This window comes from Diachasma alloeum, unplaced genomic scaffold (genome assembly GCF_001412515.2).
Source record: "Diachasma alloeum isolate Michigan unplaced genomic scaffold, Dall2.0 Dall_scaffold_00177, whole genome shotgun sequence".
Lineage (NCBI taxonomy): Eukaryota > Metazoa > Arthropoda > Insecta > Hymenoptera > Braconidae > Diachasma > Diachasma alloeum.
In genome coordinates this window covers 1,843,037-1,861,889 of record NW_021680343.1, presented here as the reverse complement: position 1 = coordinate 1,861,889, position 18,853 = coordinate 1,843,037, and the positions used below count along the sequence as shown (strand labels likewise).

The 18,853-nt window shown below is 37.4% G+C and overlaps 1 protein-coding gene across 3 annotated transcripts in view; it reads right to left on the bottom strand.

Moving 5' to 3' along the window:
• Nucleotides 1-5,719: 5,719 nt before the first annotated feature.
• Nucleotides 5,720-18,853, bottom strand: part of LOC107038103 (purine nucleoside phosphorylase) — a 16,862-nt gene continuing 3,728 nt past the window's right edge. The window contains exons 2-6 of one of the 3 annotated variants that reach the window (XM_015256992.2): nt 13,305-13,399; nt 11,170-11,381; nt 9,270-9,445; nt 6,967-7,157; nt 5,720-6,888 (exon numbers count right to left, since the gene is read on the bottom strand). In XM_015256992.2, coding sequence (XP_015112478.1) covers nt 6,671-6,888; nt 6,967-7,157; nt 9,270-9,445; nt 11,170-11,381; nt 13,305-13,399 — 892 coding nt within the window. In that variant the 3' untranslated portion in view covers nt 5,720-6,670. The remainder of the gene's footprint in view (nt 6,889-6,966; nt 7,158-9,269; nt 9,446-11,169; nt 11,382-13,304; nt 13,400-18,853) is intronic. The other 2 variants (XM_015257001.1, XM_015257010.1) reach the window with 2 other exon arrangements.

Genomic DNA, 18,853 nt, shown 5'->3' with positions numbered 1-18,853 from the left:
CTCAACGACTTCCCCAACCCCCCATTCCCGTCATTACGTTCGCCTAAAAAGACCAAAAGTCGATTTTAATATCCCCCGTGAATATCCCAACGACCGAAAACTCATAATTAACGATACCCCGAGTCAATTTAATGCCATCCCAACTGAAATTGGAAATTTCAACCAGCTATGCAACACCAACCGTATCTTGATATACACGAAATAACTTTGCGATCAAGTTGTTCCTGGACTTATCCAGAACGTAAACATATACGAATAGAGTCCGACCATTAGTACCCAGCCAACTATTTCAAAACCACACATGAACAATTCTCAGCATCAAAATTATTCCAACAATGTTAACACACAAAGCTCCGTGAAAATATGCATCGCCTGAAAAAACAAAAACCCATTGTTGCTGTGTGAAAAAAAAAATTCCACATGATGCAACCAAACAAAATAAATAGAAAAAACATATCAAAGGAATAAAATGTGCACGACCTACCTCAATCAGAAAAAAAAGTCTGGAGTGGCGTGAAAAAATCAAATTGAAGGAGGGACGACGGCTAAAAGGGAGTCAACACTGTAAAAAAAACAAAATAAATAAACGTAATAAAGCGTGAAAACGTGTGATAAAAATACAATAACCATCTGTTCCCCTGATTTACCGTTTTACGAGCGTGAATGGGCATATGACTTCCGGATTATTCTGGAAGTGTGCGTTACTCTGTTGCCACTGTCACCTCCTTGTGGCCTCGGCAATTCCTATTCCCCCTGAACGATGCACGTTAACTGGGCCTCAAACGACAGCAATTATTCCTCATATGTTATAATCTATCCACATTCCGATTAGTGACATAACCGTCCACCGGTCTGCTCCTCAGTCTGGACATGTCCCTAAACCGGGCGTCCCAGACACTATTGGCATGCACCGCAGCCTCCACTGTACCACCTCACACCACCCAACACTCGGAAAAAAAAGGAAAACCTCTAACGTGAAATAAAAAAAAACACCTCTACATTCACTTTCGCCTCCTGATTTTGCGCGTCCCGGTTTACAATGCAACTGTGTATATCGACATCGAGGGGGAATAAATCGACATCGATAACGGGTAGACACACTGGGACGTTGCAGATATTATGCTGCCAGCATTTTCCCGACGTCTCTCGATTACTTTTTCCCTTCCTCTTTTTACTCTCTCTCTCTCTCTTTCTCTCTCTCTCACTCTGTTTACAGGAGAGCACTTTTTACCTCGACTTTTATCGAGCCCCACTATTTCGCGAAACACGCACACGACACCCCACGCACGAAACTCATTCACTTACTCCTTCAATAAGCTGATGAACTTGGTGTTATCATACTTGAACTAAAAATAATTGAGGGAAACAAAATGGGTAACCGGCACTCACTGACTTTATCTGTGCGGCATCTGGAATCCTTTGGCGCTCGTTTTCTTCCTCGAAATCGTAGCTCGAGGCACAATTATCCGCGTCGCGGAGTAATAATTTGGGGAAATAAACGGTGAAATGAATATGAGAAAATTAATTCCCTGGCTATTTAAGGGCACGATTTATGAGCGGATTACGAGTAATAAGACACTGGTAGGGTAGAGGGTGATCTGTCAAATCGCGGGCACGTAACCGTGGAATATAATGGACAAAAGCGGACTCTCCGGTTGGAACGTCACGTGCGTACTGACACGAATGCCGAGCGTTGGAGCAACCGATGGACCTACACTTGGGTTTACGGCTCGGGGAAATTCACGGGAAAAGCCGAAGCGCGGTTCGAGAGACGACTGTAGCGTCTCAATGGTGAGTGTGTGGCCGAGTCAATGCTCTGATGGTAATGGGGATTTCTACGTTATTCGGCGGGGCTCTTTATCCTGCGAGTCGGGGGATCGATTAACCGTTTTCGGGGATTTTATTGTTTCAGAGGGGTGCGTTTTTTGGGGATCGCAGCGGTGCGGGTTGAACTGTTTAACAATTTAGCGCAGTTGTCAACTGGGACGTTGTTGGGTGAGTGACAAGACCTTGAACTGTTTTTAATTAGCTCGGGAGGGATAAGGCTGGATATCCAAGGACTTCGGGTTTTTTTCTTCGATAATCTTTGTGAAATTTTATTCTGATTTCCAAGTTGAATTGTTGGGGAAGATTTCAACAATGTGGGAACAGTTTGGAGATTCCAGCCTTCGAGGCGGATTCATTGAAGAATGGAAAAGTTATTAGATAGCTGTTACACTCAGAAAAATCGCTAATTTGGTTAAGGGGCCCAGGGAACTATTTTTAAGGATGCCATCTAAAAGTCCCCAGCAAGACCGGTGAATTGTTAGCTGAGTAACCGTTTCCTCGAAATTTTGAAACAAATTTCCTGCTCAAAGTTATCGATATTTTTTTAACCCGAAGCCCATTGATCTTTATCATCGCTTTCTGGAGATTAATGTGCTTTGATTTGTAAAAATATCAATAATTTTCAGCATTCAATAACTGTCCATAGTTGTAATTCAATTCTAAACATAATACTGTTAGAAAAAAAATTGGAATTTCAGGGACTGTTGACTAGTAATTGATTTAAGGGGAAAAATCATAAAATTTCAGGTTTCACTGAAAATTCAACGAAATTTCAAGTTTCTGAACAGCACTGAGAGAAGAATTCCTCAACCTATTCAAATTTTCAGTGAAATCATGAATATTTAATGTCCAACTACGATTAATTTTCCATCAATTGAAAATTCAATATGTTTACCGAAATTTTCCCGATCTCTACTAATTTTCACAATAATTCAGAATAATTTTTAAAATAATTGAACTGAAATTCACAGTCCCCATTAATTTTTCTGTGAAATTGTGAATTTTTAATTACAAAATTCCTTGAAACGTCAATGGAACTGGAATGCGATAATAATTTCCAAGAAGTGTACCGAAAATTTCGGCCAAAAAATTTTAACAATCAAGGGGTTGTAGCTCTCCAAAAAAAAAAGTTGTTGAAGAATAATTCATTTCTCTTTTTTTTTTAATACAAACGAATTTTGTCTTGATCCAACTGAAGAATTTATTGAGTTAGAAATGAAATAATTGTCTCGACGGTGAAGAGAAGAAAATTATCATCGTCTACTACTCCTTTATTTGATCTAAATAAATCGCTCATTTAATGCTAATAAAGCATTTATTATGAATGAATGAGTCATTCATTCATTTCCAATAAAAATATTCCTGGAAATTTATTTTCATTTTTTCTCTCACAATGAAATTTCCAATGAAATTCTCAAATATGATGAAATGTCCAAATCCATAGTATAATTTAGTACATCACAACCCCGTGAATGGCACTTGAATCACCTTAAATTTCCCCCCGAATTCGATATTGAAATTGAGGGGCCGTACCAGGATATTCGATGTCCACCAATAAATTCATATACGTCCTAATATCCCCTGGATATATATAACTCCTAGTGCAGGCTGGAAAAGCATATCCGATGAGTTGTCGCTAAAGGCTGTAAATTGGCATCTACACCAAAACCAGTGGGAATTATTCACATCGGATTTAATCGACTTCCGCTTGTATCCAATGAAAGTCAATAAGTCGATAAATATTCGTGGAGGTTGTGTGCCCTGGGCAGAGCAAAAGAATCCACTGGCCTCGGTGAATTCGATGATATATGAGAGAGAAACCTCCCACATTTTCCCTACCTCGTTTTTTTTACATCGTGTGTGTACAGGTACCCATAGGTCGGAGGGAGTATTATTATTTTTTATTGCTTTTTATAACGATATAGTGGTAAAGATGAAGAGCCCTGCGAATACATGGGACGTTAAATGCGAGTTTTCTTTATTCCCTTTTCATGTTTTTTTTTCGTTCTTCTGATGGAAAAAATGAAAATTGCAAAAATTTTTTCTTTTGTGAGGTGAAATGTAATTTATTGAGCAGTCTTTCAACAATGTGGTAAAATAGTATTCTGTCGTGTTAGAGGGAGTGAATTTCTTAATGAAAATTGTCCTGAAGGAATGGGCAAAAATCACCTAAAAATATAATCGTCAGCACGGAAAAAAAAGTTGGAAAAAAATAAACAAACAAGTCATGTAATCGTGGAGTGGAATCCATTTCCAGGCCTTTTTTACGCTATATCGGGCCAAAAAATGTGAGATAATAGTCCATTTTTCTCCGATCACTTGAGGAAACTTACTAAACGTGAGAATAATTTGTGCCAAACATGGAAAATTTACCATTCATGCTATCAAAAATTATAATTCACATATGTGAAGGAATTTGTTTGTGTAAAATTTCACTTTCGTCCGTCCTCGTGTCCTTTACATCGGAGCCAGAATAAAATACCCTACCACTTAGAAAATTTTCCTGTACAGGGAACAATAAATTTTGCATCCATGGATGTATTTTTTTCATCACACGAATAGTACGATTTCCTTCGCAAAAGGTATTTTTGCGAACGAAAATTTGCCACGATGTCCTAGTACTTTTCACTCAACTTTTCTCTTCGTGTGACAGAACGGAAATGTGATTCAAAACTCACCGGAAACCCATTTCGCTACATGACACTTTTAGAATTTTTAAGTCGAAATTTCCGCTGTTTTTTACGATTTAGTCGGAAGTTTCACTACGACTGCTCGCGCAACATGACTCGTTTACTATTAATTCGTTTACAATTCTCAAACCAGGTTAATAATATATGAATCATTCTATCGATCCAAATATACACTCTGACCAAATATGGAGCGCTCTATTCAATTTTTAAAGAATGCCGTCATTTGGAAATTTACAATTTGATTAAAAAAATTAAGGGCAATTAATTTTTGAATTGTCAATTAATAATTGAAAACGCACCGTAATTTGATGCTGACTATTCATATTGTAATTGAAAATTCATGTAAGAATTATAATTCTTGTTTTCCCGCTGCTTAAAAACGCAGAATTTCGCGGAAATTTCGGTGAAATTCGAACTTATATAATTGCCCTCCCCCCCCAAATTGAATCGCTCTCCTGAAAATTACTCCTAAACTTTCCCTGAAATTAATTATATACCAACAGTGTACGCTTCAGGCTAGTTTTCGATACATTTTTCTCTTCGTGTACGGTTTTTAACAATCCATCTAATTAAAAAAAAACAAGAATAACAAAAATTATTCTTTTCACGATGTGGAGCATGTATTAAAAATTCCACAATGTAGTAGAATACTATTTCTCATGTCAAAAATGTGAATCCAGTCGGACGAAGAGAGCTCTCGAGCTTGCGTCTAATTTTCAATGAAATACCGTTGAAACTTTCTCCCCTCATTGACGATGAAAAGAGGTGGGTGAGAAAACGAAAATTGTATAGAATAGTGTTGCAGCAGAGAATGGAATAAGTTCTGCTGCCTGTCAAATCATAATTTCATTCGCGGCGGTAATAACAACCGAGCGGCGTCAGGGGCCCGGAAGCAGAGGAGAATAGACGGTTGGCGAAAAGGGTGGTAGAGGGATTGAAAGAAGACGGTGAAAGCGAACGATGGTAGAGGGAAGTGGAAGAAGGGTCTGTGTGGTCTTCCAAGTGGAGAGGATTTATCGAAGGCGAAACGTCGATGCATTAACGCAAACGGGAAGAGGCGCGGCCCAAGAGAAGTGAACTAACGAAGGAAACGGTTCTCAACTGGTGAAGAAGCCCTTCCTGCTATTCTCTCGAGTGCCGAAATCCTCCTCTCAATTGCCGGAGAACTAAAACCATCTTGAGATGAAATTAAAGTTATCTCATTACTTAAAAATCAACATTTATTCCATTGTCACGAGTACAAACACAATTAACAATAAATTTATAATCAAAATAATGATCAACTGCAGATTAAAAGAACAAACACTGACAATGAGGAAATTCATTTATTAAATAAAAACAGATGAAAAAAATGGCCGTGGGTAGCCATCCGTGAAGTCGAAGCCTTTATTAGCCTGATGCTCTCCTCCCCGCCCCCCCCCTCCCCTTCCCTTGGCCCTCTGTACGTGCAACGAATCAATTGAAGATCCGCAGAAGACGCGCGTACCGATCAGAGAGAAAGGAAAGGCTGTAGTGAGAAAGAAAATTTTCTCCCTTGAATTGAGATAAGAAGCACGAGACTTTACGGATAGGGAATACGTTGCGCCCTGAAGCCACCCATCGGTCTTACTTTCCTCACTACCACCCAACCAATCCCCACCATCCATTGGGCTGGTTGGGTATGGTGGGAGGAATGAATGGGATGGGGGTTTAAAAAAAATTGCCAACTTAGATCCCAAGGATCAGGGGTGATAATTTCCGTGCCTCTTCTCTGGGATTTTTCAAGTTTAAAATGAATAAAAAAATCGATTCACAGAGATAACGTTTTTCAACTGCAACTATCGGTGACTGGTCATGCGTTAAATTAAATAAGATTTACGGAGAGGTATTTCGTGGAGTTTTTTCCCAACCAGGGAAAGATTGAGAATGAATTGGAAAGTGAAGGAGGGAATGTACCTAGTGGCTAAATGCTGGAAAATAATTTAATTCAGTGAGACTGCTGCTTTCACTGTGCGCACCCCAGTGCCTTTGATATTCCGACAACTGTGGACATTTCAATCGTCCTTCGATTCACGCAGATTTATCATTATTTTGGGAGGAAGGGGGGTCTGAGCATTGACAAGTCTTCTTGCTTTTGAACACAGAGATGAATTAAGTGTGATTGGATTAATTCCTCAGTTCGCAGGTAATTTGGCCTTTATGCGCTTGACCATTCGTAGGACAAACTCCTGTAGCAAGGGTTGTCTCATCTTTCCAACGTCCATCACCTCCTCGTGATTGACCTCGTCGTGGCAGTCATCGTCGATTACACATTGATTCGTAATTAGACTGAAGGCAAAGACTTGGAGGTCACAGTGGCGCGCTGTGATGACCTCGTGGACAGTTGACATGCCTGAATTGTGACAGATTGATGTAGATTGTGTAGCTGATGGCTACTGATATTGATGGGGTTGATAATATGTTTACTCACCAACAGCATCCACGCCAACCATACTCAACATCTTGAGTTCAGCAACAGTCTCGAAATTGGGTCCTCCTAGACAAGTATACACACCTCTATGTACAATATCGGAAATACCCATCTCGCCAGCAACTTCTGAACCAATCTCCAGGAGTTCCTTGTTGTAAGCTCTGTTCATGGGTGGAAATCTCGGTCCAAACCTGTTTGTAGAACAACAATGCATTAATCCTTTTGAAAATCTCGGGAGAATTTGTATTTGAGGATATTCAAGTAACTTTTGGGTGGGTGTAGAGGGGACTATACACTAAGAGAAAAATCGATATATCACAAAAATCATTTCTTGAGCGAAAAACATCGCATACATATTTGATCAATTTACGGTAGGTTTCAGACAAGAAATCGGGGCTCTTCGGGGTAAGGAGGAAGTTACTGAATGAAAAGGTGATGTCTTTTTCCGAAATGAGATAATATTCCTTAAAAGACAAGAATAGTTTCACAGAAGGGAAGGAAATTACACCCGGTGGCCTGGCGTAGTGGTTAAGGCCGTTGCCTCACAACGGATAGGTTCCAGGTTCGATTCCTGGCCGGGTAGAATGGTGAGATCTAACCATTTTTAAAGTNACTGAATGAAAAGGTGATGTCTTTTTTCGAAATGAGATAATATTCCTTAAAAGACAAGAATAGTTTCACAGAAGGGAAGGAAGATATTGCTTCCCTTCGAACTCAAAGCTATTGAGCGTAAACGACGGTTATATTTTTTTAATATCTGGAGGTTTTCTTCTGCGTAAAATCTCTATTCATTTAATATGAAAGTCTCTGATTCATGATTCACTGAATCGAAGTTTTTAATATTTTTAGTCATTGTCTCATCTCCTGACACGAAAAAACCGATTTCTTGTGGCAAAAAATTTTCACTTCAGCATGAAATGTTCATGTTCAAGTCATGAATACTTCACCGAAATCTGACACATCCAGAATTCTTATCCCAAGAAATTTATCCTCAAGAGATGAGATATTTGGCGCAAGAAATTAGTTTTGTGATATTATGACGCTATTATTATGACGCTCTCAGTGTAGATGCAATCACTTTTAATCATAAAATTTCATTTTTACTTTAGAAAATTACATTTTCTAAATAATAATTTTTTTCAACTGCCCCTTCTGGTGAATAATTTTTAATCATTGAATACAGTTTTTGGTAAAATTGTGAATGTGAATACATTTGCTACGATTCAGATAATTTTTAGAGTTGCAACTTCCTCGAAAAACGCATTAACATACATTTTTTGTAATGATATACTCATTATTTTGACACTTTTACAAACACATTTGTCTACAGAGTCAATTACGTTCAATTGAATTTAACCTTAGTCTGTTCACCAAACGTGACCCTGCGGCCGGGTCACCTCCGCGGGAATTCGCCGTCGTGTTATTTAGGCTTTAGCGCTGCCGAATTCACTCCACACTGCCCGGGCGCATTTAGCGAATTTCCGGCAACGTCGCGTCATGTGTAATTTCATTCAATATGGAAAAAAATAATTCATCTCTCCGGAATAATTTGTTTTCTTTAGAAATTTAGGGAAATATTTTGTTCTAAAAAGTAATATAATTTTTTAGTCACTTCAATTAGAAAGTCAATTTTTTTTAATTTTTCCGATTAGCCAGTCAATCGTAATTTTAAAAAAACGACGCGCGGCGGGGTTTCCCTTCTAGGGCGACCAATCTAGGGTTAGGTAACAGCAGTATTGTTCCCCAAAATATACAGCGAATAAGTAAACCTGAGACAGTATTTTTATTGCTCCAAAATTGTCTTCAGGCTTCAGATTGAACTTTAATGATCCACGTTATCCTCCACAATAACTGAACTCAACAAAAGACAATCCCAGGAAAAAAATAAAGGTAATTTCGAGGACCAAGGGGACAGTTTATTGGAGTTCGGAAGGATCTCAAGTCCATTAATATCGGGGGTAGTGACAAAAGAACAACAGAGAAAGAGAGAGAGAAAATCGGAACTTGTATCTCGTCGGAAGAGCCCGACGTGCAAGTGAGGGAAGTGAAAGACCAGTGGGATGAGACAGCCCTGACGAGTTTCGCAAAATAAATATGTCGATCATCTCTCTTCCCCCTCCCCCTCTTTCCGAGCAAACATCTCATCAGTCCAATTGTAAAGTTCATTGAAATGAAATAAAACCGAGTTCTCATTCACCTGCATTTTTCCGATATTGGCAGGCACTCATGAATAGAGAATTGTGAAATAGGTGGAGAAGAGCAAAACGTTGAAATGGTGTAATAAACTATTTACTCTGGTATACCTATCATCGTTGGGTCCCTGAAGTGGATTGTTGCCGGCAAATCCCATCATGTTTACGTGATCCCTCACCATCATGATGTCACCAACCTTGTATTTGGGATTGAGGCCACCAGCGGCATTTGTTGCTATAAGATGGCTCACACCCACCAGTTTCATCACTCTTACTGGCATAGAGCACTGAAATACAGGGCAAAAAAAAAATCAACGATGATACGAGTATGTTCAGAAACATTATTCATGATTTTTGCTCGTGGATGTCAAGGGATCTGGCTGGGTATTTATCGTTGACCCTCTTCCCCATGCATAGAAGGAGCGCAGTGTAAGGATAACGGGAGAGAGACAAGTAAATGGATAGGAGGAACTGCATGGGCACTTGAAAACTTGGGGGACAGAAAGATTGGGGTAATCGACACTCCTTGAGCCTCGATATCGGCCAAATTTTTGGAAGGAATAGGTTCATCGATTGGGGCGATGGAGCCCACATCCTTAGAATGCCGGCTTATTACGAGTCTTGCTCGTTATGATAATTATTTATTAATTGATATACGCGCTACGGGACCAGCGCATGGCGGGGGTGGGCCGGCTTAGCTTTGGGAAGCTAAGCAGCGCTGCGCGTGATCGCTAGAAGGATGGGTGGATTTTTCGAAAGCTGGAAGAAGCAGTAGGAATTAATACGCTGCTGGAAAAGTGAAAATCCGTAAGAAACCGAAAGGTATACGGCAATGGAAAAGGAGAATATTAATTGATACAAATTCTTTGAGTACAGGGGTTAATAAACGACTGGAAGATTACAAAAAATTGACGGACGCAATGTGAAAATGTCAGAATTTACATGGCCAGTGATAAGAGAATATACTGTCAGAACAAAAATTGAAATTGAAATTAAAAAATTGAAGAGTAGCATTAAATTCATTGAAAAATTTCCAAATTTCAATGAAATTCTGAATTTTTGAGCAGCAGAAAGACGAGGTTTCCTCACCTTACTTGAATATTTATTCAAAATATTATTATTAAATATGAAATTATGCTGGATTCTCAATTAATTTTAAATCAGAAAATATATTCACCCTAATTTTTCTGATTTTAATTAATTTCCATGGAATAATTGAGCTGAAATTTAGTTTGAAAATTCCTTGAAATTTCATGGAAGATAATATAGTAAATCTCATGAAAGTGACATCGAATCGGATTTTATAGGGAAAAAATGGTTATGGAATTTCAAGTTTCAGGTAGAATTCACGGAAATTCATCACAACTCATTTCACAACTTGATTGAATTTTCAGTGGAACATGAATATTCAGAAGAAATGTGATATAAATTTTCAATTTTTTCCTGAATTTTCTGAATAATTGAACTGAAAAATCAAGTATTTGATTAATTACCAGATCATTTGAACAGAAAATCGATGGAATATTTGATTTTTCAATGACAAGATTTCCTGAAATCGCAGTGGAACTTGAATACGATACAAATTTCCGGAATTTGGCACGGAAAATTCAGATGAAAATTTTATAAGTCCAAGTGATTTTGTAGTTTTCAAATATTAAACGAGGTATTGAAACCACTATAAAAATCTCGTTTTTGCTGCTGCTTCCGATGAAATTTAGATCCTTTCAAATCATCCACTATTACCCACCATTTATTATAAAAATAGATTAATCAAATACTGCTTGAGGGGAATCAACGGTACTACAAATATTTTCATAAACATTATTCATGATGTTTACTCACGACTGTCAAGGGATCCCGCTTGATGCTTATCGTACCCTCTTCCTCGTGCATGGTAGGAGTGCAATATAAGAATAACAGAAGAGACGAACGAAAATGGATAAGAGGAGTTTACATGGACACTTGAAGAGGACAGAGAGATTGGGGTTTGCTGCAAAAATGTGAGCTTTACCTTCCACAGTGGATAGCCCTCATAGTAGTGGAATCTCCCCTGCATACACATCACTGGAACGTCCTCGAGATATCCGAATACCAGTTGACCCACGTGACCTTTGACCGTAGACGATGGAAAATGTGGTATCTCCTCGTAGGGAAATGTCTTTATATCCGTCAGTGAATCGGCAATTGAACCTGGACACAACTCACTCTGTTCAGATACCCCTGCTTATGACAGAGAAAACGACATAATGACAAAATATAGGGCGCGTTAAAATTCATCAACTACACTGTTAGAAATTTCTTTAAATTTAATTTTTCCTAAATTTTCTATTTTTTTTTGAGGGAAGAATTTTCATTAATTTTCCAATGTTGATAATTATTCAGGGAGTTCACTCTAGGTCATAACTAACATCATCATCTTCTACAGCAATATAATTATCATAATTGAAACCTAATGAGGATTGCCTCAGAAATCTAGTATTGAAAGAAAAAATAAATACTTCTCTCAAGTAAATGAATATTTTGCAGAAATAATTTTCTTTCTCAGTGTAATGGCTTGAAATGGTAAAATTTATTCGCAATTCCATCAAAAATTAGCAGCGAACGTCAATGATTGCTCAATGTCTATAATTAACCGTAAAATATCCTCTACAAATACTCTTTATTGAAAAAGAGTGCGCTTCACGATTGATTACTTTTCATACAGTAGAATGTGATGGAATATTATTCGATAATTTTTTTTCTCCGCGTGTATATGCAAATCATAACCGCGGACTATTACTCGAGTGCACATTACTTTATTGGTTTTCTTGTGGATATTTTCCGGCGGTTCAGTAATTTTTCCAATATCAATGAAACTTTTTATTTACGTAAGGTTTTATTGAATGAGAAAAAAGGAGGGCGAGATATGCAATATCGAGTTTATTGCATCCTGAGGCTTTTCATGATACCAATTACGGATTCGAAGTTGAATGAGAGATAGATTTTATCCAGACGTACAGTATAGTAGTGATTGGGTGAATAACATGGGAATTGAACATCATTACGGTTTGTGTACGGGAGTAGCGCATTGTCTCGTTGACTTTTGTTGCAGGAAGTCGTCCCCTATTGTGTATTGTTCAGCCACCGCGATTGAAAATTTTGGCATTAGCTCATAATCAGAAAAACGGGGCATTACGATTGATAGCACCGAATAAATGGAGAAAAGCGATTCATCGGGGGAATATTTATTTATTGAAAATATCGTTTTCAACGCAGAGGAAAAAAGGTTCTTGTTCCCTGTAGAAAGATTTTAATATTCGAACGCAGTTGCGATGAAATGTAGCAAGCAAACAATCCTGGGAAGATGTAAAATTTGCACTTGTCGCGGGGAAATTTTTGTTTGAATATAGGATAATTACAAAAAAACTATATTTTCCGTTATTTCAAGGAAATCCTGGTTTTCAAATGAATTTATTCATGTTTCATTCATATTTCAAAATATCTTTGAAGTTTATAATTATAACTTCATGTAATTTATAACTTCTTCGTTATGAGAAGCATATAATCTGCAACGAATCTTGTTAAACATAAAAATAATAATTTTCAGAGTGCGAAATTAATTGCTTATAAATCACTCCTGAAGTAGCTATTCTTCAATTATTTTATACATCTTCCACCAATAAAATCATTGCAAATGAATAAACGCTCCAATTTCAAAAAAAGGTAAAAAATCGGTAAATATCCTTGATTCAAGACAATGACCCTCAATTCAAAGCAATAATTCCATCTCTACCGGCTTTATGACTCCTTCATTGTTAACAGTACATAATTTGTCACCTTCGACAAATTCATTACGATTTTGACAAATAATTTTCAGAATGCGAAATTCATTGCTTGTAAATCACTCATGAAGTCGCTGCTCTTCAATTATTTTATAAATCTCAAAAGATAGTCTTCCTAATATTTTGAAATTTCTCAAATGTTGAAACGGTTCAAACTATTAAATCAAATCTAAATCTTTGAATTCTGCGCAATAAAATCATTCCGAATGAATAAAAGTTAATTTCAAGATAAACTGCAAAATCCTTCAATATCCTTCATGCAAGAAAATGATGCCTAATTCAAAGCAATTGCTTCCTGCGGATTATTACCCAAAAAGACACATACCCATTCCAGATCCACAAATGATTCCAATCTTCGGCCTGATGCTCACACGGTCCAGTAGATACTGAGCAGACTCCAGCAGCATTTCAAAACTATACCTACAACAGACAAACGCAGAAAAAAAACCATCAACCAAAACCAAGACTGAAGAGCGTTCATTCAGAGTAAAATCCCACCGCATTGAGTCACCCGGTGTATTCTTCTCCATTTGAACAGCGAGTGACTACTGATTCTGACTATTTTCGCAAAACAATTGGCTTCGATTTTATGACTGAACGATCTCGCTGAATAGCTCTTTCACCGAAAACGGGTCACATGGTTTCCATGCAATTTTGCCAAACCCATAGTTGAAATGTCAGTGGTTAGACGACACACACATCTCCACTGTGCAGTGTAAAACAATGAAAATGTATTGGTGCGTGTTTCCGTACTTGAACGAGTAACACCGTTGTGACACTGTATCCTCATATTAGTGAATACCTCTGCCCGATATGAGAAAGCTTGCATGAGGTATATTCCCTATATTATCCACGATGCACTAGAACTCGGAGGAAACACATAAACGCGTAATGTTTCAAGTTGGTTGGTACACGTGTGAGTGTTAGAAATCGTTGGTACCCAGGAAACAAGCCAGATAGTGGCACAAGCGGAAGAAGGGCGCTCTGTGCCCCCTCGACAATATCAAGGTAAAGGAGGAGAGTAGTGTAACTGCGACTCCCCTCAAGCATTTCAATCCCACCTACGGCTTTAATCATCTTAAAAGGTTGCGTCTAAACAACTGTTTTCATTAGTTCAAGGTAGCACTTACTCTCATTGAATTTATTAGCTTCCTCGTGTCATTGACTCGTCGAAGTTAATTTCACTGATCCAACTGTTCATCCAATGTCAATTGAATTTACGGAGCTGTACTGGAAATAGTGAATATTCCTAGACGAATGACGCGTTTTATTCAAATAAAAGTATTCATTTGACATTTTTTTATTCATTTTTGAATAATTAATTAGTACTAAGAATTATTCAATTTTTTGTCTTCACCCGCGACGATAATTTCATTTTTAACTGATAAAGTGTTCATTTGAATCAGAAATATTTTATTTATAGTTCTAGCCATTGGTCCACTTCTACCACTTGCAGATTTCATCGTCTCGTCTGTTTTGATCGGCATTTTCCCCTAATTCAATTGTACGCGAATGCTTCGGACATTTTCCCGAATGTTTATACTCATATTTTTATTCTCTAATATTTATTGAACTAGGAAAACAGCGTCCGATTTCAATATTGAGAAAAATATATTATAGTAAACAACAGAATTTTTGTGGAAGATTTTATTTACAAGATGAACGATATTGTTTTCATAGGGAATGAACTTGGATATTTATAAAAAAAAATTACGATATATTTCTCTTGACACATCAGTACACATCATTTTCCTGTTTTACGACAACAAAACTTCCCCAATTCATGTATTCATTAAATTGGATCCCGCGAATTTACATTAAGCAACGTGTCAACAGAATTTACGGGGTAATATCGAGAGGTGAATGACTAGTGGATAAAAAAAATGTAACATCGAAATTTCGCCGGGAATAACTTATCATCAAATTAACAGAGGAGTCAAGGAGTTCTAAAGTCTAGTCATTGATTCACTTTTACCACTTGCATATTTCATCGTCTCGTTTGATTGCATCATCTTTTTCCCCTAATCCAGTCGTAACTGAACACCTTGAACTCTGTCAGTATTTACCGAGCTAGGAAAAAACGCCAGTGTTCAATTTTAAACAAAATTAATAAACAATAGAATTTTTGTACTAAGATTAAAGATATTGATTCATTTTTTTTTCTTTCATAGAAAATAAAACAGTAGTGAAGTGTTCAATCGGTTTAAATCAATTCCATTCTAGCTCCAGTTCTCGATGACTATCTCAAATTCTAAATGAGTCAGCAAAATTGTCCTAAAAATCTTTTTTGCAAAGAAAAGTGAAGACTATCGAAAAAGATTTTACAAAAATTTCGCTATCTTTTTTAAATTCCGAGTTATTCAACCAAAACTGAACTGGGAGCTAAGTTGACTTAAACCGATTGACCACTTCACTAATGAAATGTCTACATTCACAAACATTTTTCATGAAATATTACTCTTGACACATCATTCCATTCCCCTGTTTTACGACGACAAAACGTCCCCAATTCATCCACGAATTCCCATTAACCAACGTGTCAACAGAATTTACGGGGTAATACCGCGAGGTGAATGAATAGTGGATAAAAAAAGATATACATATAACACCGAAAATTCCGCCGCAAACCCCAAGAGCACTAGCCCGTAATTACCCTCCACGTATCAGCACGAAAAGTTCAACGAAGCGTTCATATATTAGCGATGAAGTAAATAACCCCATTATGTTGCGATGGAAAATAGAGTGATGCGTTGGTTAATTTTACAATAAACCATTAACCCATAATTATAATGTTGCAATGCATTGTTAGAGCCCTCTCGCTTGTTGATGCTCATGAATCACTGGTTTATATATTGACGACGGGGCTTTTGGTATATGATATATAAAATCAGCGATGGAGGGAGGGGTGGAGTTGCTAAAGGATCGACAGAGCGGGGTGGGCTTCAGGTACAAAATTAGTTATGTAGTGCTCGGGGAAACTTTGGCCCGGTGCTACGGTGGTATAGTCTTGCTATGGCCCAAATCCTCCGACGAGAAATATTAACTCCCTTTGCAGCCCTTTGGCAAACTCCAGCCGCCATTCCTTCTCCTCCTGCCACCAACCCCCCTCCACAACCGACGTTTTCCTTCATCGCCTTCTATGCAGTAGTCTGCTAACACCCCCGCCAACTCAGTCAACCAAAACTGAAGCATCAACTCCTCGACTTCTCATTCATCCTGTTTGCCCCCACCCCTTCGTCACCCCCGGGGAAAATTCGATTCAGTTAACAATAAGTGTTTAACGGTATCAACAGTTATTTTATAATGCAATTTATATAGAAGGTAGAGCTAATTAGTATTGGATTTCACTGCTGTAATTTGATCTTTAATAATGTTTATGCATTTCCTGAAAACTCAATTATTTCAAGCTTCCGGGAAATTCTGAGATATTTTGCAAATGAGAGGCCATTGTTTGGAAAAATAATTGCAGAAATAATTTGTAGGATTAGTTTCATACACCCATCAAAACTAGAATTCATATGAAAAATTATCGAAGAAGAAAGATTATTTTCATCACGCTGTGACGAAAAGTGAACTTTTCGGCACGCTCCGCGTGCCTAAAAGTCCAATTTCCGCCACATTGTGATGAAAAATATTGTTTGTAACTCGTGAAAAAATTTTTTTTAGCTCGTGAGATTATATCACTCACCTTCGGCTCGTGATATAAACCTCCCACTCGCCAAAAAACACTTTTTTGTATCGCAGTATTTTTGCCTTCAAATACTGCACGCCGCTTGAAAATAATCCGAATTTCAAAAAAGAGAACCCATTCTGAAGCAAATGTCCAATTTATTAGCAGCAATTACTGCACTCATTTATAAAAAAAATGCCATTGTGTTAATATACGGAGAGAAATTTTTGATATAAATTATCCTACCGTTCTATAAAAGTGTATCATGTCATCGTTTCCTCATTTCCATCCTGAAATTTACTAAAAATTAATATATGATGATCAAATTTTATTCTACGTTAGAGAAGTGTTATCTTGATAAAAATAAAAATTACCGTGCCGGTAGAATAAAAATTACTGTACCGGTAGGGTAAAATTTACCAACCGTTCTAGAATTTTCATTGTTATCTACATAAAAATTATTGGACTGGAAGGGTAAAATTTATTATGCGTCAGGATAAAATTTCTCTAACGTAGAATGAAACTTTGATCATCATATATTAATTTTTACTAAATTTCGGGATAGAAACAAGGAAACGATGACTCAAAAATTTCTCTCCGTGTACGATATCGATCTCCGCATCTATCAATCCGATAAATTGCCACATTTATTTAAATTAGAAACCACAAAATATTTGGCTTGTAGTTTGGACTATTACGAAAACCCCAGTTATTTCCTAATGCACGTAAACTGTATCAATAACTGAGAGCGTAATTAATATTGTACATAACTGTTGGGATAATCTGTATCGCCAATTATTGTATTTACGCGTCAGTGGATTTATGTTATTGCAATTGTGCGGTTCTCCGTGAATTTTCCGATAATCATTCGTTGACTGGAAATTCAAAGTTTTTATGGTACGGGGCTAACAAACCCTTTCTGCACTCCACAGTAAATAATTATTCCTCTGGGCTCAGGGAGGGAGGGTTATTGCCCTGGAACAATTGAAATTACGTAAACAAGAATAATTTTCATATTCCAATGAAAATTTTCGGAGTGCATTGTTCCGTAATGGCATTATCGTTTGTCAACCGTGCTCGGGATGTTGTTACATTGACACGGATTAACGGTACACGAGTATCACGTTATCACGGTCAGACATTTGTGTTATCGGTGGAAGACGTCAATCATTGGGGGACAGTTTCTTAAACCGAGTGGTGTAATTCATCTCACTGATGTGTTTGCTGGATTATTATCTCGAATGTTGCGGTGGTACTGTTCCACTGGATGATAGATTAAAATTGCACAATATGTGGCATATATAATGAAGGAGTAAAACTGCGGCAGATATTGGTTGCAGTGGATGGTTTGGAAGTTTTATACTGAGTACACAAGGCATTTACGCAGAGAAAACATTTTTCTCAAGTGATGAATGACATCCAGAGAGTCCTTTCATATTTCAATACATTGAAAAGTTTTGTTTTGATATCTTAGGAACTACGAAGGCAAAATAACTTTAGTATGTCATTCGTTCTCATGTTGAGGATAAATGTCACATGATTAGTGTTCCATTAAGGACACTAATCATGTGACAATTAAACGTGATGTGTAATAAAACGATTAAAATTGTTTGATTTCCCTTCATAATTAAATACACTGATTTTTTTTACATCTTCGGAACTTCGGAGGCAAAATAAATTTATCATACCACTTATTCTAAAATTTAGGGTAAATGTCACATGATTAGTGTTCCATTAAGAAAACTCATTATTCTGCATTCGAAAACATTAATATTGAGCATAAAATATAAAGATAAATATGGGGGAATTTAATATATTTTTAATGTAATTATTCTCCACTCATGAACGCTGATGGTGAATTACAAATTTCATTTCCTCCGTTCACATGAAACAAAAATATCAAAATTATGAAATTTAATGCATTATTTGCTTTTCTCGTTTCATCGATTTAATTTCAAAGCGACGGGGACAAATTCCGCTGTACCTCCTACGAGTAAGCGTGGATGTAATATAACATTGTAACACACGCGTGGCATTCTATTACATTGCCTCGTGCATAATGCAATTTAAAAAAAGTTCTTCCCCTCCTCCTGCATGCCATGAAACTTGTATCTCACGGGTTGTATAGCTAGTTTCACCTACATCAACTTGGTGTTCTGTCCACTCCCTCTACCCCCTGCGCCCCCCCCCCCCCCCCCCCCCCC